Consider the following 23,196-nt stretch of genomic DNA (forward strand, 5'->3'; position numbering starts at 1 on the left):
GGGGCGACCGCTGGGGGTGGCGTGCGCACTGCGGGCAGCTGCCTCCCTCCGCGGGCCCGCGGCCGCCCTTGCACTCGGTGCCCCGCGGGAGGGAAGGGGCTCCGGGGTCTCGCCGTGACGCCGGCCGGCCCCTCAGGCCGAGCCGCGGGCAGGCGGAGGGGTGAGCTGCCTCGGCAGGGAGGCTGAGGGGGAGCGGGACGAGCCAGCCGTGGCTCAGGGACTAAGTATTTCCGCAGCCGCTCCTCAGACCGCTCTTTGTCCGCGTTGGTCCTAACCTGGTAGCTGTGCGAGGTGCGCCTGCGAGGAAGTTTTGCAGGGCAGGCCTCGTGTCTGTTTTTTGTGAAATCCTCCGACGTCCTCTGGGGGCTAAATAAATGCTTGTTTATTTGCTTATTAGCTCATCACGCAGCTGAAGTCTTAAGAGCCTGAAGAAAGGCACAAAGGTATTTGGGAAAATCTTAGAACAACCACTGACAGGGATGTTTATGACTTCAATTATTGGGCATGAGTCAGATAGTCGCACATCTATAACGTTCTGTCAGTTCTCTTCCCTTTCTCATCCAGATTTTTTTCTGTGGTGGTTTTCAGATTCAGTTTATGTTAGCCTGTTCTGGTTTTAGACTTTGTCAGATTTTACGTAGATGGCACATCGTGAGGAAGCATCTTTGATGCCCTGTCAGCTTAGCTAGGGTCAAGTGATTCTTTTGGTTCTTGAAAGCATATATAGATGAGCTGCTGTTGGGGATGAGTGTGTGCATCAGAGCTAGAATACTCCCTTTGCATTTCGGAGGGTGGAGAGGTACAACTCAAGTAATTTGGCAGAAAGGGTGATGTGTCCTACCCCAAAAACACAACGTAGGAATTCCCTTTACTACCATATGTTACTGTGTCTGCAGGACCTCATTATTTAGATACTGCTGTTACCGTTCAAGTTGTGTGCCAACTCTGACTTTTAGGACAGTTTGTTTGTCCAAGGGACTTCAGGTCCCACCCATATACTAAAGCAGGGACAGCTTAGTGTCTGTTCTTATTTGGAAGAGTGTGATGTTTTGCCAAAAGTTATACTTAGTTTTGAAACCAAAGTCAATAGGCCGCTGTGAAAATACTGAAATTGAGCAGCAGTTGAAACGGTCATTAAGACTTGGCTATTGATTAGATTCTGTGTTTGCTTTCTAACTTTGTGAGTAAAAGTTAAAGAATGGAAAAACTGCCATATGATTTTTCCTGTCTGGGCTCCAAGTCACAGAAGTCTTCTCACAGCTTGTTTCTGGTTGTTCTTTGGGATTCAGAAAAAATGCAGAAGGGACTACAGGTCAGTGTGGCAAAAAGGAGCTTGAAAAGGGGACAGGTTGATGGTCTGATGGGAGTATGTTTTTTTGCAAATTAACATGTCACATTGCTGTGCTTTTCAATCTTTTGACTAGCAGTCAAAAGTAGTGGAATCATTAGTTATGGCTCTGGTGTCTTAAGTACAGAACACGCTAGCAGATGCCTGGTCTAATAGATTCTAGAGAGACTGGGTTTTGTTTTCTTTTCTATGGAAGTGATTGTGATCCCATCCCCCTATCCTAAAAGTGTACTTCTTGCAATATTACTGAATCATCACTGTGCTCTGGTAGCAGCCAGATAATGCCAGACTAAAATAGCACAGAATCTGAGAGAACTGATCTGCTGGTGTAGGTGTATGTGCTGGCACTTTTTACATTCCTTCTTTCTCAAGTGCTCTCCAAATGACTAAGTGTTTTCAGGCTGTGCACCTCCTTTCCATGAATTTCCATTCAGTGTTAGTACATGAGGAATCAGATTTGAAGCACATTATGTTACAGGGAATGAAATACTTGGCAAGTACATTATTTTTTTTTATGAACTAGGAGATAGGACTTTTTTTGATAGTGCCATTTTGTCAGTTTGTGTGTAAAACCCCAAGAGAATATGTAGGGAGTATCTTTTAGAAAAGTGTCTTATTTCATAAAAAGCTTCTGCCTTTGAATGCAAATTTGTTACAAACATGCCTGAAGAACTCTGTGAGAGTTTTCAAACTAAAAGAAGTGCTTATTACAGGCGACTGAAAGCCTCTTGCTATCTTACTCTGAAGAGTCATTGAGTGGCTCTCTTGGTAGTTTCACAGCACAAGGTGTTGGGTGGTTAGGCTGGCTTAGGTATTCCCGATTGCCAACAGCATCCACCACGTACAAGGACTTAAATTACTGTGCTGGTGCACCAGGTAAAGGAACTGTTCTGAACTAAGATCACGTTTTCAGGTTATAAGCATCTGGCAGTGTGGGTGTTCAGACAGCTGTTTTGGCCCGAGAAGGCCATGGGGCAGCTTGGAGTGCTGTTGGCAGCACTGCCATCACACGCTTTACAGGTCTACAGTTAGTGTCTCACCGAAGGAGTCCCGTGACATGAGGTGCACGGTCAGGCTTACGTTAAAGATACCTAGAGCTCTTCATGGAATTCACTGGTTTCCCTAGTGACACTTAGAGTAAGAAGGTTCCTTACTTTACTTCTGGGTTTGAATTAAAGTAATATTTGACATCTCATTTCTGTAAATCTAATTTCTATTAATTTAAAATAAATCTTTGTTCAGCTGAAAGTGTGTTCTGCATACTTTGTCTATATAAAAACAGAATCCAAAAGGAGCATTTCTGTGTAGCAGGCAATTGAAACTGTTGTAGCTTAAGCAACTCTTCCCTGGCAAAACTGAAGTGAACAGAATTTTAAGCTACATTTACCTTATCTGTAGACCCTAGGTGAAAGGGGTGATTTTGTTCCTCCATCACCCAAGTGATGAATCTGGAGATAGTGCAGCTAACGAGCTGTATGAATCACTCTGTAATCTGGTAGAATGCTACTCAGTTTATTATTACTAATTTTTAAATATTTTTTTCAGAATTAGCTTAGTTGTCTCACTTGCAGTGCTATCTCCTCCTGTGAATGTTGTATGGCTATACTGTGCTACATATAATGGGAAGCCTTGCCCAAAGGTTGAAATTTCATTGCCTTTTTAAAGGTACAGTCTTTTGCTACAACTCTTCTCTGATGTAACACACAGCAAGAAACTGCAGGAGTGCTAGTGCTAACCAAAGGAGAGGGGAGGAATGTGGAGGTGGACTGAAACAAATCCTTTCAGTGGTGGGCTGCACTTGCATCATCTTGAAGTCTTTGTGAAACCACAGCTTAAGAATATGGGGTGATTATAAACACAAGTGGATTTAATTGATTTTTGCTGTCTGTAACAAGAAACGTAGACAGATCATAAAACAACCACCAATTAAATAGATACTGTAAAAAATATTTTTAAATCCAGTGTCATCACAATATGAGTAACTTATGTGCAAGATGGGAGGGCTTTTTTGTTTGAAAAGTCTGTTTATGGGTTGGTATGTCAATACATAGACACCTTCAACTCATGCCCTTTGAAGTTTTAATGTTTATTCAGCTTCATATAGACATACTGAGATGGTTTAGTGAGGCTGTCTTTGTAGAACTGGGACCTTACTTAAGTTGTTGGAAATAACACTGTAAAATCTTGTAGCCAGATTTTAAAGACCAATGCTCGACAATCTGCATGGTTTGCTTTAATCTTGGTGCTGCTGTAAACAATCTACTGATGTCTTGGTATAATGAGGGAGTTGCATGTTCTTCATGAAAATAAAGAGCTCTATTTCCGGTAAAGTAGAAATGTTCTTTTTGCTCATTTGTAAATCAAATAGTTCTCAGAAAGTATGTCAGTAGACTTGTTCCTTTTTCCAAGGGAAAAAATAATGAATAGTAAGGTGCTGTTTCAAGATCCATGATTAAGGCCTCATTACCTTTCTGAGATAAATTACAGCACAGCTACTGAAACAACTTAAAACCAAAATGTCAAAATAATATGTGGGAAGTACATCCTACAGTGTTGTGGCTTGACTTCTCCCAACATTGTTAGATTACATGGTGGTTATCTTTTGTTTTACGAGGTTAGCCATTTTTGTCAGATTTCCATCAGCTGGAAAGAAGGTAATGTGCTCTTCTCAGAATATCAGGGTGTGAGTACGCTTTTTGGTTTGAATCGTACCAGCCCCTTGTGTGTTGCTTATCTTGCATGTGTTCAAAACAAAGGTTAAATGCTACTTAATGTTGTGTTCTGATAAGCTTTTACTTTCACTTTTCATAATAGAAAACTAGCTGCAAATTTGGTTCAGGCTAGCTGTCTGAAAGTTACTCAGCACTGCTGTAGAGAATACCAGACATCTTCCTTCCCCAGTTGTTTACAACTAGCCAGCAGGATTGACTGGCCATGGAAGAGTTAGAAATGGTCTGATGTGACATCAGGCTTGCCTGCTTTTTGTGTCAGCATGCCATGGATTCCCCACAAAAAACCAAACAAACCAAAAACATTTGCTTGCTGGCTTCATGTCCTGCAGAGCTCCCTTTCATCTGTGGGTTTATGCAAATAAGTTTACTGTCTTCAACAGCTTCCAGTTCCCTGCTCATCAGGCTTCCATAGCTGTGTAGCGTGAACAAATTTTCCTAAGCTTCAGTTCAGTTTCAGGAATGGATGGACTTCAACTCTGCTTTGCTAGCTCTGATGTTTAAACACATTTTTTTGGCATCCTGGAGAAAAACACCCTTACAGTTCCCATCTTAATTTATTATCTGTATTTAGTGTTTGTTGTTAATATTTTATCTCTACTTAGTATTTGTCTTTCCTGTGGCATGTGCAGGAGGTGGTGCTGTCATCATTCAGCTGAAGGATAAACAGTCTTGGAGCTTTCATCTTCTTTCCTGCCTGTGTTTTTGTAAAGGGGAAATGTTTCCCTGTCAGTTAAATTGCTTGTTTGTTTTCTGTAAGATTGGTTGACCAAAGCAGAGTTTAGTTGAAACCAGTAGTTTTCAACTTCTGCTTCGTGGACCCTAGGGAGGGAGAGGTGGGGGTTACTGCACCAATTTACCTTAAGGGGCTTGTAAAAGGTAACTAGGAAAAGTGCATTTGTTTCAATTGCAGTGCTGACCACTGGAGCATGCTGTGAGTCTGCTGAAAACAACCCCGGCAGTCAACAAAATAAAATGCTTAAAGTAATCGATTTGAATCATGACTCCTCATTTGATTGCCACCCTAATTTGAGTCATGTTACCTTGGGTGGCTGCTCAGTTTCTGGGGTTTGACATGCATGCTAGTGTATCATCATTATCTTGGGAGTGTGGAATATTCTCTGCCTCTTTGAGTTTCTTGTAAAAGTGTCCCACAGTTCTGCTAGCCATGTCTGGGAAGCAAAGAGAAGGTCAAGGGCTAAATTAGTCAGTGGCACCCCCTCCTTCCCTTTTATAAGGCATTTGAAAAATCAGAGCTGCTGTCTAGATTGGGGAAAGTATGATTTGTTTAAAAGTGCATGTGATAAATTGCAGTTGTTGAGATAATAGTTCTTCTGTTTTCTCTTTCCTTCACTTGAAACAGGGAGATGTGTGGCCCTAACAGCAGCCTGTACAGGTCTGTTGACTTAGTTTTGTTGATTTCTGTAACCTGCCATATTGCTTTAAAACAAAGGGAGAAAATGCTTTTCTCAACAGATTTTTGTGCATTTGAATTGTGTAGAACAGATTTATCTGGAGATAGATGTCATTTCATAGGGTTTTTTTTCATTATGTGCTGCTGAAAGACTTAGGGCTTTCAGTTCTTTCTTAAGTGAGAAGGGGACATGGGGATGTTAGCAATTTAGATTACTTAGCTTTCACATTGCCAAAACTTTGACCTGATTCAGAATGCAATTATGGCATAGTACTTCAGTTAGGTGTAGGTCAGACTCCTTCTGTTGTCTTCCTTGGGAATTCAAACCTTTTGTAGGCAGTCAACATATTTGCAAACCAGTTTGCTGTTTCTAGCCAGTAATTAAAAGCTAGTAAGTTTTATGATGTCCAGGGACACTCAAATATATGTGGTAATGAAAACTGAAAATCCTGTTTGGGAGTTCATAACTGTGATGAGTTACATGCATTCTGATTTTATTGTAAATATTGGTTGTTTTTTTTCTGTTTGTAGTAACTAACAATTGGAGTGCAATTACCTTACTTGTGGCATACAAAGGATAGACAAAAAATGGATGAGTAGTGGTAAAGAATGATATGCTAAAGATAGGAAATAGAAAGGAGTAGAAACACTGAACAGAGAACTGGAAAAAAGACTTAGTTGGAAAGAATTTGATATCTGGGAAATGAAGATCAGAATTCAGTTGTAAAGTGATGGTGCTAACTGAAAGAAGATGGAGACTCCCTTTTTACAAGGAATCACATGGAAGAGATGAGGGGTAATGGGGACAAGTTACTCCTGGGGAGATTCCAGTTGGACACAAGAGGGAAATTTTTCATGACAAGAACAATCAGCTGTTGGAATAATCTCCCTGGGCAAGCAGTGGATTTTAAGATTCAACTGGAGAGGGCGCTGGCCCATTTGTCTAGACTTTTTGTCTAGTCTTTCATGACATTTGCCATGAAGGGTTAGACCAGATGATCTTTGACGTCCCTTCTAACCTGGTGTTCTATGATTCTATGTTAGAGTAAGTATTCATGGTCAGCTTCCCATCCAGTATGAAGCACCATTAACTCTTGTAAAGAAAGAAAATTTGCATAATGTTATATCTTGCAGCTGTAGGGATGTATCAGTTTGCTAGAGTTTAAGTAGTTGTAAGAGAGGGTACAAAAATGGTGACTGTTGCCTTCCTTTTGCTAAGTGATGACTATCTGAGGGATTGACAGAGTGGTAGTGTTATTCAAGTTGGAGAGCATCTTCCCCTTTAGAAAACCCTGGTGGGAGAAGCTACAGTTCCTATTTGCTGTCTTTGATTTGTGGCAGGAACTTTACTGCTGAACAAGACATCAGCTGAGGAAATATAACAGGAAAAACTAATTGCCATACAGAAACCTGTATAGACATAGAAGAGGAGTAGATTTAAATAATTTTTTTCTAATATTCAAATTACTGCACATTCCCCAAAGGCAAAACCATAAGCTTTACCCAGGAAGGCAACGTTCCTTAATATAAAGTTATGATTAGTAATTGTATGTTATCTTCACTAATATTGCAACATACTCTTGTTAATCTCAGTATAATAATTTTCTAAAGCAAATTAACAAACTACTGGAATTACAGAAAGGATAGAACTGGGGATTTTTCTTTATTGTTATGGACTCTAGAGTGTAAAATGCATTTTGAAATGCATTGGTCAAGTCATAGAATGGTTTGCGTTGGAAGGAACCTTTAAAGACCATCTAGTTCCAACCCCCCTGCCTTGAGCAGGGACACCTTCCACTAGCCCAGGTTGCTCAAAGTCCCGTCCAACCTGGCCTGGAACACTGCCAGGGAGGGGGCAGCCACAGCTGCTCTGGGCAACCTGTGCCAGTGTTTCACCACTGTCATAGTAAAGGATTGCCCAACAGCAAATTGCTTGGGATTTCTGTTCTACTCTTTTGAGGTGACTTAACAGATTTTGTGGTTTTGTTTTTTACTTGATGCAGGCAGGGTTGGCTTGTATCCAAAGGATAGCTCTTCGAATAGTCCTGTGCTGAAAGTAGCCCAGTTATCGTACTGCTCTACCTCTGGCATAATTTCAGAAAGGGTCTTTTCTAGAAAAACTAAACAAGCCTTTACATTTCCAGGAATATAAATGTATTCAGTAGAAAGAAAAACCTTCTTTACAGCTATGTGACTGATTGGCTTTTGTTTAAGGTAGTTTTGAGAAGTCTTGGAAATCTCCAACAGTTTTACCATAAGGCTGTGCTTGCCAGGTAGTTGTAGGTTTATCTCTCAGAAGGCTGGAGGGGAAAAAACAAAGAACAAACCAAACAAAAAAGAGGGTTGGGGTTTTTTGAAAAACTGTGAATGATTAATGTTTAGTTGGCAAAATGTAAATACCTCTTTAATAACAATACTGTGATTAAAGCTTTAAGAAACAGATCTGTTTTCTGAAAGTACAGCTCTTTATCACTTCATCCAAGGCATGTCATGTCATTCTTTTTCTCTGGAAGCTGTCACTTTAAAGTGTAATGTCTGTGGGAGTGATTAATGCCTTGGATGTATTTTTAATCTTCATGGTACTTGCAATTAATCCCTGTAAAAAACACTACAATAAAAATGATTGTTCTCATTATTTTGTGGAAGGGATGCATAAGGGAAAAAACATCCCAGAACAGATAAGCGTCAAAATAGTACTACACCTTTCTCCTACAGGCTATTAAACCAGGCTTTCATGTGTCTCAGAACAATCCAGATATTCTGATTTCTTCCCTAATGGCAATTTATTCTTACTTTAATCAGTCATTTGGTGAGGTGTACAAATAGTCTTTGAGAGAATAAGCAGAACCACTCTCTCTCCTCTCTTGTAGGTGAGTGTCGTAATTGTTTGGTTACAAGTCATGCTTCTGTCTGTCTAGTCCAATTAATCATAAAGTCTTTCGTTGCACATTCTCTGTCTGAATGCCCTCTAATTGGATGAACAGAAAGTTCTTCATAGAGAACGTAGTGTGTGTGGCTGTAGGGGGTGAGGGTGTTAAATCTCTAAGGTTTGAGATTTGGCATAGGATCCTGGATGAATGCTTCTTGGCTTGAAAGATTGAGCTTTAGAGTTGGATTTATTTTTTTATTGTATATTTTTAAGACTGGCTTTTACAGTGAGGTGCTCAGTTATGTTAGCATTTGCTCAAATTCGGTCCATTAGGAGTCTGATGCTTTTGAAAACTGGGTTTATATGTAGCGCCTGATTCATGACCTTGCTGGTATGGAAGCTTTTTTAACCATCCACATGTCTGCAGCTTGTGCTGCCTGAACTTGGTGGGCCTGTCAAGGGGTTTTATGGTGCCTGTGAGGGTTTCTGTCTTGGATTTAGGCTTGTAATTCTGCATCATTCTGCTTGTGGATTTGAGCCCACTTGCCTTGTTTCCATTATTCTTGCCTGAATGTCAAACTGACCTTTCTTTAGTGAAAGGAAGTGATAAGTCAAGGAAGTCCTCTGTGAGCCATAGTCATACTGCTGGTTCTTCAGCTATGTGAGCTGTTATATGTAAACAATTGTTTAAAAAACAAAACCAAAACCAAAAACCTTAAGTCCGCTGTAGTGCAAAACCTTATCTCTGATCCCTTCCACTTTGATGTAAGCTGTATGTGAACATGCAGCAGTAGCCAAAGAGATCCTCCCTAGAATTGTGCGTTCGGTATACTTTGTCAGGGCAGTATCTTCAAGCGAGTTTTTGTGGCACCTCTCTGCGTGTGAGAGAGGTTTCAAGGTTCTTCAAATCACTCCATATGGTATTTGCTATGTGGCTCATTTTGCAGTTTCTTTCTTTTTTTTTTTTTTTTTTTTTCCCAATTGTACAAAAGTAAAAGTACATTTCCTAGAAGTTTAGTGGAACGTTGTTTACTCCTACAGAACTGGGATATCAAGCATAGTCTTTCTGGAAATATATTAAGGCCTTTCTGAGCTCCCCTTCCCTGCTGTGGACACTGAGCACACAAAATTAAGATGTTTTCTTTAGGAAGAGGGTTTCTTGTATGCAATGTAGCTGCATTGTCTTTGCAACAAAACTGCCAGGGTGGTATTTGTGGTGCAGCTGGCAACTCATTTTTCACCAATTCCTACTTCACCAGCTGAGCCCAGATGTTTCCTGCCACTTTGTAAACAATGTTACATTATTTGTATGGGGCTTTACAGCCCAGAAAAATAACTGGTTGTAGGTATAGCTGAGTAATGTGTAACTTGAGACTTCTGTACCTGTACTTACCAGATGGCCATCATTCACTGAAAAAAAGAAAAAATAAAAAAAAATTCCATTAATGTTATCATAAATAATTCTAAAATCCTAACCAGAGGGCATATAACTTTGACATTGTGCTCAACACAGTATCCCTTTTACACCCAGAGATTTTGTTATCTAATTAACATAAAGTCCACAGCATTTTTTAAATGCGGTTGGATTTTATTGATCATATGTTCTAATATAGAGCTTTCTTATCTTTCCTCAGAGGATGACAGAGGTTTTGTGATACCACCACAGCTATCACTGTGCTCTCCTACAATTTGATAGTCTGTCACGCATTCGTTCGAGTTACTCTTTGAATTACTCAGCAGCACTCAGTAGGTTAAAAACAGTTCACTAGCTTTGCCATACCCTTAGGGGTGGAACAACTGCATTACTTCATCCTCACTCCTGTTTTCCCTGCTCCTCTTTCCTGGGTGATTCCTTTCTTTCGCCCAGGAGGTGCCTGTGATTGTAGCAGCATTTTTTATTTTCTTGCTTCCATAACACCTCATCTGTCTGCTTGAGATTGCTAAATAGTAGTCACAAAAATGTACATGCAAAGCCTGAATCTAGGCAAAATACTTCATTAGTTGCTCCTTGAGACTTGAAGCGCAGTTTACAAAAACTAAGGATGCTTCAGAAGCTTTCTATATGTATATTAATACTGCATATAGGTTTAGGCCTTCTTAAGGCCCAGTGTACTTTGGATCTTTAGGTTGAGCCTTGACCCTTAAAGAGCAATTGCAGAATGATTTTTTTTTTGGTGATATTTGTGTTATATTTCCTGTGTTACTGATTGTTATGGGGTCCCTTACATAACTGTTCCTTATTAACCTTCGTTATCTTGATGATCTGAAGTTGTCAACTCTAGCACAGCCTGGTTTATGGCTTCTCATTTTTTTCACTTTAAACTACACTCTGTGTCCTAGTTGAAAGGAAAATCAGTGTTCTGAGAGTCTTCGTGCAATCACTTAAACCCTGAACAGTTTCAAAAAAATTTTTTTTTCTAGCAGAAAATAAATAGGGCAGATGAATCTTTCTGTGAAGTCAGAAAGAGTTGATATATGTTTGCTGTGCTATTTTATACTGACTTTTGTCTTCCTTAAAACTTGTGGCACCTCTTTGGACTGGTTCAGTTATTGCCTGTAGTGGCCAGTCTTTTTCATCTTGTCAGTCTGCCGTTTCCAATTTGCGTGGTTCACATCTACAGGACTCCTTTCTTGCCCTTGCCATTTCTTTCAGTATCCCAACTAAACAAGTCCAGAGCTCTGGTTTGTTTAATCTGTGTGCAGCCACAAATTATAGTTCAGAGAATTCTTGTACATAGAGTATGGGGTAATGATCAGATAAGTGTATCTGCTGATATACTGGTCAGGTAATTCCAGGTGTGGACTGGAATAGTCTAGTCCTTTTTATTGAATTACTGTATTTTCCTACTTTTTTTGTAGTCTCATGTAATTTCATCATAATTCCTCCCATACCCTTAAACTGTGTTCTAGTCACTTGGGGGATGTGTGTGTGTGTGTGTGTGTATATATATGTAATGAATGTAAGTTACTTAGATAATTTGTGATTAACATACTTCAAGTATTTTAAATTCCTCTTGATGATAATAGGAAAAAATGACCTCACGTACTGTTATATGACACTGTAATGTTCTCTCTCTTCTTATTTTCCAGCTGTATGGGGAAACTTTGTCAATATGAGGTAACGTATATAATTTTTGTGTTGAATATCCTTATCTGAAATAAAATCAACTTACCTTTCCCATCAACATGTATCACCTTCTATTAAGTAGGGAGTAAACAGAACAGCAGCTCACACTGTTGTTTGGATAGTTCCTAAGCAGCTGATACCATTTTTTAAATACAGGGTGTTCAGTCTCGAAACGGGTTGTATGTTGTCTGCAAATCTTGCCCAGGATCTTACACATCAGCATCTGCCTTTATACAAATTCATCTTCTGATTTTGGATTTTTCAGGCAAGTCGGTTGGCATAGCCTGGCACATAGGTTAGGATTTTGCTTTTCCTCAGCACAGATTTGACCATATCTCAATGACAACACTGGCTTAAATATTGAGGAACAACAGATCTCCCACTGCTTGCCATAATTATGTTTCTGTACCTAGAATTAGACGTGCAGTTTTGAGGGGTTTGCCTCCTTAGCAGTTAATTGGGAGAGAATCTGATGCTTTAACTGCTGAAAAGTAAAAAAATCCTGTACTGCTCCCTAAAATTCTTGCCCTTAAAAACAGGAAGCTATAGCATATGCATGCAAAACGTGTGGATTCTCACAGCACTTCTTGCATACTAGTGTTTGTTCTCTGGGAAAATACAGCAGGAAGACACAACTGAAAAAGAAAGTGAAGGGAATATGGGGACACTCTGTTCCCTACAGTAAAGTCTTTGTGCACAGAGGACAAAATATTTCACCATGTTTTGCCAGTAAAGGATTTTGGTACTCTGTTGCCATGCTTAGCATCACAGAGTAAAGAAAGTTTGAGGCAATGTAATAAAAATAATGAATTTTCTGTGGGCTCTGATTCACCTGGGACAGCTTACCCTGGGATTGGTTCCTGACTCAAGCTGTCCACTTTGCTTCTCTGGGAGTTTCCCACCCTTTTTCTGCAAAGAGTGTTCAGCTGTTAGACCAACAGCTGCTGAGCTGCTGCAGCTTGCAGATGGAGATATCATTTAGATTACCATGTTATCATGACCTGCAAACTATGGCAGCTTAGCAGCTGTTAACATGAGCAGCTGAGCATTTCCAAAGGAAGGACAAGAACCTCAGGGAAGGGTTTGAGGTGGGCAGATGGACATGGGACCCAACGTGTTCATTTCCTGTTAATCTGTCCTTACAAATTCTGCCATTAGCCGCATCTGACTCCTTACTTGAGATGTCCTTTAGAGCTATCAAGGGGGAAACCTTTATTTCTGAAGGTCTGATGTTGGTCCTCGATTGTCTTAGGAGGGAGAGATCATTAAAAACTAAACTACAGAGTGCCAGCCCTTAAGTTCCAGGATTTGGGAATACACAGTAGTAGGAACCATTTTTGAGTGGACCTTTTAATATTCTGAGGGGTTTTCCAAATTTTCCTTGCTCATTTAGCAGAGAGGAAAGGCTGTGTATTCCACAGATTGTTCACATGTTTTTTTGTATATTTCTGTTATTTGGAAAAACATTTGAAAAATTCACAAGTATTACTTAATGTTGCTTCTTTATAGTAAATACATATTACCTTAAGTGGAGGGGTTTTATTTGCCACTATTACAGTAAATTACAATTTGCTTTGAAAAGATGGTTCAGGGCCTGTGTGTCTTAGCATAGGAATTTACTACAGTCTTTACTTAGATGACAAAATGAATCTGGTCAATAAGATTTTTGCCTCAGTAATAGACTGAACTGACTTTTTAGTGAGAGTGTTTTACAGCAGGATATGAAGGGAATCATTGCTCTAACTTCTAACAGTGTGGCATATATATATATATCTGCTTAACAAAGGATCTTCTGTTTCCCTAGGTGTAATGACTTCAGATCCCAAGTAAAGGAGCTCTGTTTTATTTGAAAGAACTCCATTTTATGTTGCATACCCTTGAATCCTCTAGTATGCAAAAACTTCCTACTGTAAAATAAATAATTACCCTTTCAGAAAGTTTAATTGAAAAAAAGAATTGTGCAAACTTAAGGAAAATTGAATAGACTAGGTGCAAGAGGTAAAATTTAAAAATACATATTCTACACTTGTAGAAGTTTACTCCAAGAATGAATGCAACTAACTGAGATACTTTACACAGTTAGATGCTAAATAAGACCACACAGGTTTGTTCAAGACGCCAACTACTTAGTACTCTCTTTTCACAAGTTAACTTGGCATCCTTCATCCGTGGCTTCATTTCAAATTAATAACATTTGTGTGAGAAGTCAGTATTGCCAATCATCTGATGATCACTTAAGTTTTAGTATAGGGTTTTTTTCCCCCTTGTGTTTGGAGAAGTTCAAAGTCAAAGCCAGATACATTTCTCCTTCTCTCTTTTTGATTGATATTACAGTTATAATTGTGACATTAAGGGAAAATGTTCTGTTAGCATATTTGTGGCATACAGTAAACAGAGACCCTTAAAAGAGATATCTTAGGCATTTGCATAGTAAAGCTACACTCGGAAACATTTCTGCTGACCCTACCTTAGTGCAGTGATTAGACACTTTTTACAATGAAGTTAATTTTGTCTGTAAAATGAATGTTATCTTTATTGTTGTTACTGTTTCCTGTGAGCTTGGGTCAGTTTCTGATAAACTTGGTGACAAGACTAGCTGATTTTAGTGGGAGGTGGACCATCCGCTTTCATTTGCTCTGAGTATGTCTTTGAAATAATACTAACTTGGGATGCTTTGAAGATTCTATTTTAATAACAAAAGCATGATGCAGATGCAGTGGAGCAACTATTGCTTAGGTGTGAAATATGTTTTTTTCTTTTCTTGCCAACAGGTCTCTTCAAGAAAATGGGGATCAGAAAGTGGAAAGTAAAATAGAGGAGGTTAGTTTGCTAATAATTTTGGTCTGTTCTGTTTTGAGAACTCCATTTCACATTGAAAGGGTATATTTAGTTCATCTAATTACTCTCCATTCCATTAAAACCATTCAAAGCATTGTATTTGTACCTGTATGTAAGTTTTGTAACTGTTCTTCCATGAGCATTTCTGGATCTTGTTTCTAAAGCTTTAGTTGTACAGTATCTTGAACCATCAGAATAGGTTTAACTGTTTCAAGAACTATTTGCTGCTCCACAGAGCTTGATATTTAGTGAATATAAATGACAATACCATATTTCCTCTTAACATGAATATGCAGCTTATTTCAGTTAATGAAGTTCCTGAATTGTCTAGGTCTAACCAGTAGTATTTGTACAAAACAAATTTTTTTTGTGCTTGGTGATGTGTTGCTGTATAGTACTGTTTCAAGTGATAACCCTCTGGTAGCTTTCAACTTGTGTATGGCCCTAGATGGTAAATTTTGCAACAAGGTTTTAGTAAACTTAAGACTAAGAGTTCAGGGACTTGTTGAAATTTGGCAGGACTGTTGGAAATTTGGGTCCTGTGATAACCTGAAACAGATGCTGACTTACGTGATTCTGTCTCTCAAAGCAGTAAAAATACAAACAGAAGTCTTGTAGGTGAACTGTATTTTTCTAACAAATTTCCTTTTTAAAAAAGTGTAGTTATACCTTCAAATCATGATGTGTCTTAGGTTTTTAAACATGATATTTCTTCAAATTCCCATACCGTGTTCTGAGAATTATGGCTTTTGTACTGGAACTAATTCCTCTATGTGTCTGTGTACTCTTAGGTATGTGTATGTGCTGTCCATTTAAATAATTGAGGTTTACTGACTGTCCTACTGTGCTCTGTTGCTCGATATATATTGCCTTTGACAGCCACAGACAAGTCATTTGTGACTTCACTTTGCCAAATGGAAATCATAACATTGGATGTTCCTATCAACAAGGCTATGGTACTCATAGCCTGGAGGTGTTTTGTTTTTAGTGGTAAACTGAGGGATTTCACACTGTGCTAGGTGATTTGATTTTTGGTGGAAAAGGTTCGAGGAATTTTTTGACATAAAGGGTGTTTTAAGGTGCAAGTTTCTTGGAGCGTCTTCAGTGAAGTTCTTCGTAAGACACTGTCATGGTTTTTGCTCTGAAGTAACTTCCTATATGCATGTTTTGTGATGTCAATCTTGTTTTATTCTTCAAAGATTAAATAATATTCCTTTATTTTAGGCTGTTGCACCTCTAAGGGAGAAAATCAAAGATCTAGAAAAAAGGTATGTCTTTTGCTAAATCTGAAAAGCAGTTAACAAGCACGCTTCGTGTTCTGTAGCAGTCAATTCTGTAAATTGTAGGACTAAGATAAGTGTTTTGTGTATACCCTCAGTACCTTGGGATTTTCATCATATCTAAGTGACGATGGGGCCTTGAATGCTGGAAGGCATTAATGCTTAAGGTATTCAGGTTGATTAATCCCACTAAAGTAAACTGGGAGTGCTGGATTTTTGTAAGGTTCAAATCCTGTGGAGGAATTTGCTGGTTTGAGTCCAGATGGTGAACGGATTACAATGGTTTTGTAAATCCAAACCAGGTGTGTGCTAAAACACACTGGTGTCAACTTTGAGAATGAAAATATGTTTTACCTCATATTTCCCACATTTGCGATCAGTTACCATGATTCAGCTAATGTACAGTGATTTGCTTGTGAGTCTTAGTCTGTGCACATGCTTTGGATGAGCCCAACTAACTCGTTCCTCTCACAGTTTGTAACAGAATGTGTTATCAGGAATTAAACTGGATGATGCAATTGAGGAAAAGTAGACAAGCTTTTTGATGGGCTGCAGTTATGAAATATATGCTGTAGTTCCCCAAGTGCCTTAAATTGACATAGTTGTTTAAAACAAAAAAAAAATCCAAGCCTGATCCATTTCTCTATGGCTGCTTGTGTCCACCCTGCAACATAATTTCCTCACTTTTATGCCAGCAAAACCACTTGAGTGTTGGTAGTAAGCTGGATGGGGAAACTGGGCATTTCAGTATCTCTTTGCAAATAACTCCCTTGCTCCCCAGCATGGTTGTCTTTCTGCCTGATCAGTTTTCCCAGTTGAGTGACCTCATGGGCAGGTGCTTTTCATCACAAAATGAGGTCTGGAATAGAGGTGGGAATTATCAGCTCTGACAAGGACACTGCTGCTTTTGACAGTTATACTGTTTCACAGGTGGCACTGTTGATGTCCCAAGCAAGCAGCTAGCTGAGAATGCTGCATTAAAAGGGCCAAGTCTGGACTTACCCAAGCAGTACCAGTAAGCCTGGAGGGTTACATATGGCATACTGGTGGTTGTGTGCCATTCTTCTGGCGAGGGGGGCAGAATCCCATTGCTCTTGGCCAGAGATATGCTCAACACCCGCAGAGTTCTGGTGTTTTGAGTTTTGTCTTGTTAGTGAGCAGTTGCCCCTCCTCCCACCCCTCCTGTGCTATTAAAAAAAAAAAAAAAAAAAAAATCAGTTCTGTTCTTTTACAACTGATTTGAAAGATTTGGTGACCTGCCACATGCAATTTCTTTCAGTGAGAATACTGATCTGATTTCTTCATCTCTTAATATAAGCATGAACTTCATGGATTGTACTAGGAGATGTATTGGCAGCATGAAACAAATTGCAGACTGTGCAAGCTGTAGTAGTTGCATGCGATACTACTGTACCAATTGTAACAGTCAAATTATTATTTTATGTTCAAATTATTTTTTTAATATCCTGCCTCTGTTCAATTGGCTTATTTAATCTTTATTGATAGCCCAGTATATCTTCAGCTTGATTTGCTAGCAATTCAGGTATTTCTTTCTGCCACTCACAGAGGACCTTTGTGGGAGGGTATCCTGATTGGCTCTTTTTTATTAATTGTTTTATTTTTCCAAATAAGCAATGAGTTGTTGGGTGGAACCATTAAGCTAAAACTTCTCCCAGGAGCCATCTAAATGTTTTTTTTCTTTTTGCAGTGTATTGATGAGTCTTATTTCAAAAGTCTAGCAATGAAGAGGAAGAATCAAAATTTGTTTTTATCTCTGTATGAGCCTATATGGGAATTATACTTTCACAGAATGTGGATTTATGGGCTCTTAATGGCCATATCAAAATACAGGCTCTTATTGTTGTTGCATTTTTCACATAGTATAGTCATTTACCTTTGCTGGTTCAACTTCATGTGGGTGGTTGTAATTAATTTTTGAATTTATAGCTATGTAAAGTGACAGTAAGTAACTACTCACTGTCATATGCCTGAAGGCTGATCCTGCTTGCAAAGCTTACTCCCTAGCGTCAGTGGGTTTTTTTACCTCGTAAGCTGATAAAACCTGAAAGCAAGCCATCATCCTGCTTTTGGGAAGCAGGAAAGACAAGAATTCCTTAATGCTAATCTCATGACAAGAGATTGTTTAACTGAGACTACAGCTGGAAGGTTTTTATTAATAATTTGCACAGCAAAAGCATTCCTGTGTAGTCATCAAAGCAAGCATTAGGTCAAGATAAATGTAAGCCATTGCCAAAAGATGAATGTTCAGCTGGATCAGTTTGACTTCTGCCCACTGCCTCTAAGCTAGTATTGGTTTAATGGAAGGAGCAAAAATGATTGGGAAGTTGCTTTGGCAGCATTATGGCTCTATGCTTGATTAATGTGACCTTAAAATAGTGGTCTTAAAAACGGACGAGACTGACTTTTATCTTGTGTCAATATATTGGCATTTAACTTTTTTCTAAACTCTGTAAACCTCTTATTGTTACTGGTGGATTTGCTTTTCTCTTGCAGGAAGGCTGTGTTTAAATGTCTGTATTATACTTACGCACTGCTGTTTCTCATTTCTTCAACTTAAAGAAATAGGGTTACCATTAGAGACGAGTATACTGATAGAAGGCAAGTGTAGGTAGCTTTTTATTTCAGTCTTCATGTATGGGTAGTGTTGGAAGATTCTGCTGCCATATTTTCTCTATCTGGGAAGCTGAAAATGGCTTTCACTCTGGGATGAAAAGCTGACACAAGTACAGAAGCACCTGTGCTTTGCCTCTGAAGAATTCCTGTTGAGTCAGTACTGCAGGTTAGAAGCAGAGGTGCTTCAAGATCAGAGGTGTAGAATCAGTTCAGTCAGAGTCTTTATTTGTGAGTAGATGAAAATGTAATCTCAGTGTGAACTCTTGGCATATGTCTCCTGTGTGCTACACCTAATTGCGTCTATAGCATGTGGTTTGATTTCTGTCCAGTGTCACACTGATATTTAGTTAAGAAAAGCCTTATCTATTAACATATTGGCAAGACTATGATGTTAATTACTGAAATGAATAAAATAAAATTCATACCTTTATTCACACCTTCCTTCAGACAAGGTTGTTGCTGTATGTAGAATGCATGCCAATGGGGAGAGAAAGAAGTTATATAATTCCATATCCATAAAATTATCTAAGGTTCTGAGCATCAAGAGCTTAAGAGAGCCCCTAAGATTCCTACATCCCATTATTTTATTTAGGATGTTTAAGTTCCTGTAAAGAGGAAGGTACAAAAAAGTTAAAGTAGCTTGAAGATCATCAAAACAATGCAGTCTAGCTGTTTCTGAAAAGAAAATTATGCTTAGGCTTCAAAGTGAATAAGCTCTCTGGGAAAAATTATCGAAGTATCTTAGAATTTCTTCAAGATTCTGACTGTAAACTTTATGATGATTACTGTGAAACACTTTATATTGTAAAGTTCACATTGAAACTTTAAGGAGCAGTGTTTGAAGTCAATGTTGTAAGTTAACACAACTTTCTTAAAAGTTCTGGAAAAGAAAGTAAGTTGTTTGTTTTTTAAAACTTCTTTAAAACAAAGAAAGTCCAGTCACTGCTCATGTTTTATTGGTTTAATCACTTGTGATGCCGTGCCAAGCACCAGTTCCACTCTCAAAAAATAGAAGTCAGGTGATTAATTCTAGAGAATCAGTTAAGCAGAAATTTTAAAAGCTCTTTTTGCAGATCAAGTTTGATATTTCTCACAGTGGTTTTACAAAGCATAGGCATATTCTCATGTTGACCCAGATTCTTTAGGAAAAAGGACTGAACATACCCTTAGGAGAACTTTAAGAATGGCAGGTTGTCAGAGTAGTTTTTCGTATTTCAAAGACAGATATGTGAAAGAAGCAGCAAGGCTGAAATTGACACAGTTTTTCTTCTTTGTTTTGATAATGTTCTGTAGTTTCACCCAGAAATACCCACCAGTGAAATTTTTATCAGAAAAGGATCGTAAAAGAATCCTGGTAAGTTGGTATTTACTATGGGGCTGGTTTTGGTGGGGCGGGGGGGGCAGAATCTGTGATGTATAATCAGTCTTGTAGAATTAATTAAAGTTGTGAGCAGGAATAAAGTAAATTACCTTGTATGTCATATACACTACACAGGGTTTGGAGTAGCACTTCATTTACTGTGTAGATGTTCTTGAACTCAGCCTATGGATAATAGACTTGGGCTCTAGTTTGGAGATTTGACTTGCCAATTAAGCTACTGTTCTCTGCTTTTAACATTTCAGGGCTGCATTGCCAAAGGGTCTTTCATCTTGTGCTCCCAGATGGTTTAGACTTGCAGAAACACGGATGCTTTTTAGGCACATCTTGACAGAAAGCTTGTGTGACTGAACTGGACAAAATCTAGTCGTAAAGCTGGAAAAGTAGCTGCTCTGCAGGACCAGTTAATCAGACTGAGGGAATGTTCATCTCTCTTATCTTCTGTGTTGTTTCTGATATTTTGAAGCATCACATGTGTTTTAGGGTGGAAGAGGAAGGCAGGTTAAGTCAGGACAAGTAGTTGTCCAAGGCATTCTTAAAGTCAGCAAATTGTGCTGCAACATCAGCTTTCCAGTTTTGTCTACAAACAATTGAAGTTAGATGTGTCCTAATTTTTTTCATGTTTATGTCTGTCCTAGGGGAAAAAATTGTCCTCATATTTTGAAGAGGCAGAGAAAGTATAGCTAGTTAAGATATATAAATATAGGAGTATGAATTTCTGTAGTAGAGAGCAGTGTCTGAGACAAATCCCCGCTAAAGTGCGTAACTTATCTGATATTCTCCTTTGCTTTGACTCTTCAAAATTTTGAAGAAAAACATCAAAAAGATGCAATTAAAAATATTGGTTTTACTATTTTATAGGCAATAGTCTTCACTGTTATTGCAAAACTTCATACAGAGTGTTACTGAATTAGTTCAGTTCTTCAGAGTTATTCTGTCATTTTATGGCAGTCTGAAGGAGATAGACCTGTAGGCTCCCTGTTCTCTTGTTGAATGTGGAAAGTACACTGAGAGAAGTATTGGAGAGAGGCTTAATTTTGAAAATTTCTAAATTGTGCCTGTGTGTCCAAGTGTAATAAAGTTACCTTAATGTTTTTTTCTGTAAGCAAGAGGTACTTTCACTAAAAAAGTACCGGAGTACTGTTAATAGGCTATGGAGCTCTTATTATTATATTAACTTTTAAACTTTGCCTCTTAAAGTTACTGAATGTTCTGATGAAATCTGTGGCTTCAACAGTAATGGCAAGTAGTTGGTATAGGAGTGATTTCTGGTGATATGGAGGTGAATAGCTTTTTAGTGTCCATGTATTTTGTTGAGTTTAAATTACTAGAGAGAAAGCTGGCCAAAAGAATCGGTGAGTTGCTCAGTTGTTTCTTCTCTGTTATGTCTAGGGACTAGTTCAGTGGAACTCAGATGGGCTTTCACAAGCCTCCTGCCCACATGAACAGTTTCATTCTGTTAGGAAGGTTACTGTTATAATCCTGCATGAAAGATGTTCTTCTGAGAAACTGAAGTCAGCTTGTTGAGAACTCGTATAGACCTTGCATGACACTTGGAAGTTTCTCAGGAGTAAACATAAGAATCAGCAAGCCAAGTGAACTTTGGTAGATGATTTGCTTCATATTTTGTTGGTAGTGCATCTTTTACTGGAATCCATTCTAAATTCTGATATTTTCTCTGAATGCAGTCTCCAGCTGCAACCTGGAGATAATCTACAGTGTTGACCTGATAAGGCAACAGTTCTAACAGTTATTTTTTATTATTCTCTGTATCTGTTTATAGGTGATTGCTAGTAGGGGGTGATGTTTTGGCTGAGAGTAGATATTCTGTCACTTTCCTTCAAAAGAGCTCAAGTCTTTGTCCTGTTGTGCATGAGTTATCTACTTGCTCAGTTCTCTGAAGTGATTAGGCCACAGGCTTTTGTATGCAAGAGAAGGAATTCTGTTAATATTATGGATCATAGTGTTGACATTGGTTCAGTCTGTTTGGTTTTTTTCTGAATTTAATGTGGTAGACCAATTCAAGAATAAAACAATTGTAAAAAAATTTCCATATAGGACATTAGATGTTTTGAATCTGACTGTAGATGGCAGAAATTAACTTGTCTAGCAAATACACAAACTTTTAAGTGCCTCTAGTGGAGGAAATTACCAGTAATATTTATGCCTTGTAGTAGATGATGAAGTTGCCAAGCATATTGGCACTACTAAATAATTAAATATTTTTATTAGTGATATCTTACTAAGGAATGCCTATTTAAGCCACAGGTGCTGTTGCTTCAATTCTATGAAAATGATTCACATACAGTATATGATTTTGTAGATTAATATGTCATTGTCATTTGCAGGAAGTAATATTTAGAAATAAACTATATTGACTTTGCTTTTATGAGTAATTACAGGAAGGTTATACAGAGAGTTTCAGTGATAAATCATCTTTTCTTTTTTAATGTAGCCTCAAGAAATGATAAAAAAAAAATTATACAGTTGTTTACTTTTCCAGGGGAAAATCAGCTCCTTTTCCAAGTAGTTCTTTATCTAATACCTATGGAAGTGGTATGTTAATACAGCTAATGTAGATTTATCATAAATACGACATACAGATTTAAAATAATTGGAAACTTCTTTCCAGGCAAAATTGGTTTGTGCTTTTTTGTTGTTTTTTTGTGGTTTGGTTTGTTTTTTTTGCTTGGATATAGCATAGAAGAGTGCTGTAAGCAGTGCTTGGGTTTATGTTTTTTTCTAACAGAGACATTGGGGAAGAAGACACCTTCTTTTACTGCACCAAAGACACATTGTGAGTGTCAAGTTTGTCTTCTTTGGAATCTTGGAAATAGAAGTAGCAGCAGGGGATTTTCTTGGGCCTTAGTTGAAGGAGTAGGTTCAGGTCATCTATAGAAAATTTTTATACTGGTCACCACAAAAAGGCAAAACCCTTGAAACATTCAGCAAAGCTGCAGCTTATTTCAGGATAAATCAGGATAAGCTTATGACAGTAGGCTTTCCATGAATATTATTTTTCCCTTGGTAAGTGGTGGCACCTGGTAAAGGGCTGTTCTTCCTTGGTTACTACCCTCCTTTTTCCCTTATTCACAGCATTTTGCCAGAAACTTGTTCTTCCCTCCTGTCTGTTCTGGATTAGTTGGAGCTCTGAGACTATTTCTTTTTTTCAGTGAGGGCTTTTCCTAAGTTCTCTCTCCTTCAGGTTTATTAAGGAACTGAATCATATATTGAGTGATAAACCCAAAAGAATACTAGATAAACCAACTAAATGATTCTGTTATTAATGGTACTTTACCATATCTTTGACACACTGATGGCCCTGAATTTTTAAGAAGAAAAACAAGTGTGAGAATAGAAGTGAACATTCAAGCTTTTACAGAAGAGAACAGATATAGTTACCTTTTTTCCCTTTTCAGTTTTTGATAGCTTTCTATTTGTCCTTGTGTCTTTCCTGTTTGGGTTTTTTTTGTGTTTGTTTTTTGGTGGGTTTTTTGTTGGGTTTTTTTAATAACATTTCTGCTAATCTGGCTCTTTTCAACAGTGGATGGGGAGGGAATGGGCAGGATAAATGTTTCG

General features: G+C 38.4%; 1 protein-coding gene across 2 annotated transcripts in view; it reads left to right on the top strand.

The window, feature by feature from the left end:
* The first annotated feature begins 272 nt into the window (after window positions 1-272).
* Window positions 273-23,196, top strand: part of UXS1 (UDP-glucuronate decarboxylase 1) — a 59,794-nt gene continuing 36,870 nt past the window's right edge. The window contains exons 1-5 of one of the 2 annotated variants that reach the window (XM_026843553.1): window positions 273-291; window positions 11,451-11,478; window positions 14,259-14,307; window positions 15,550-15,593; window positions 19,533-19,593. In XM_026843553.1, the coding sequence (XP_026699354.1) occupies window positions 11,474-11,478; window positions 14,259-14,307; window positions 15,550-15,593; window positions 19,533-19,593 (159 nt within the window). In that variant the 5' untranslated portion in view covers window positions 273-291; window positions 11,451-11,473. Of the gene's footprint in view, window positions 292-11,450; window positions 11,479-14,258; window positions 14,308-15,548; window positions 15,594-19,532; window positions 19,594-23,196 lie in introns of those variants that run through there. The other variant, XM_026843561.1, reaches the window with a different exon arrangement.

Source organism: Athene cunicularia (genome assembly GCF_003259725.1).
Source record: "Athene cunicularia isolate RWA chromosome 1 unlocalized genomic scaffold, athCun1 chr1_part1, whole genome shotgun sequence".
Classification (NCBI taxonomy): domain Eukaryota; kingdom Metazoa; phylum Chordata; class Aves; order Strigiformes; family Strigidae; genus Athene; species Athene cunicularia.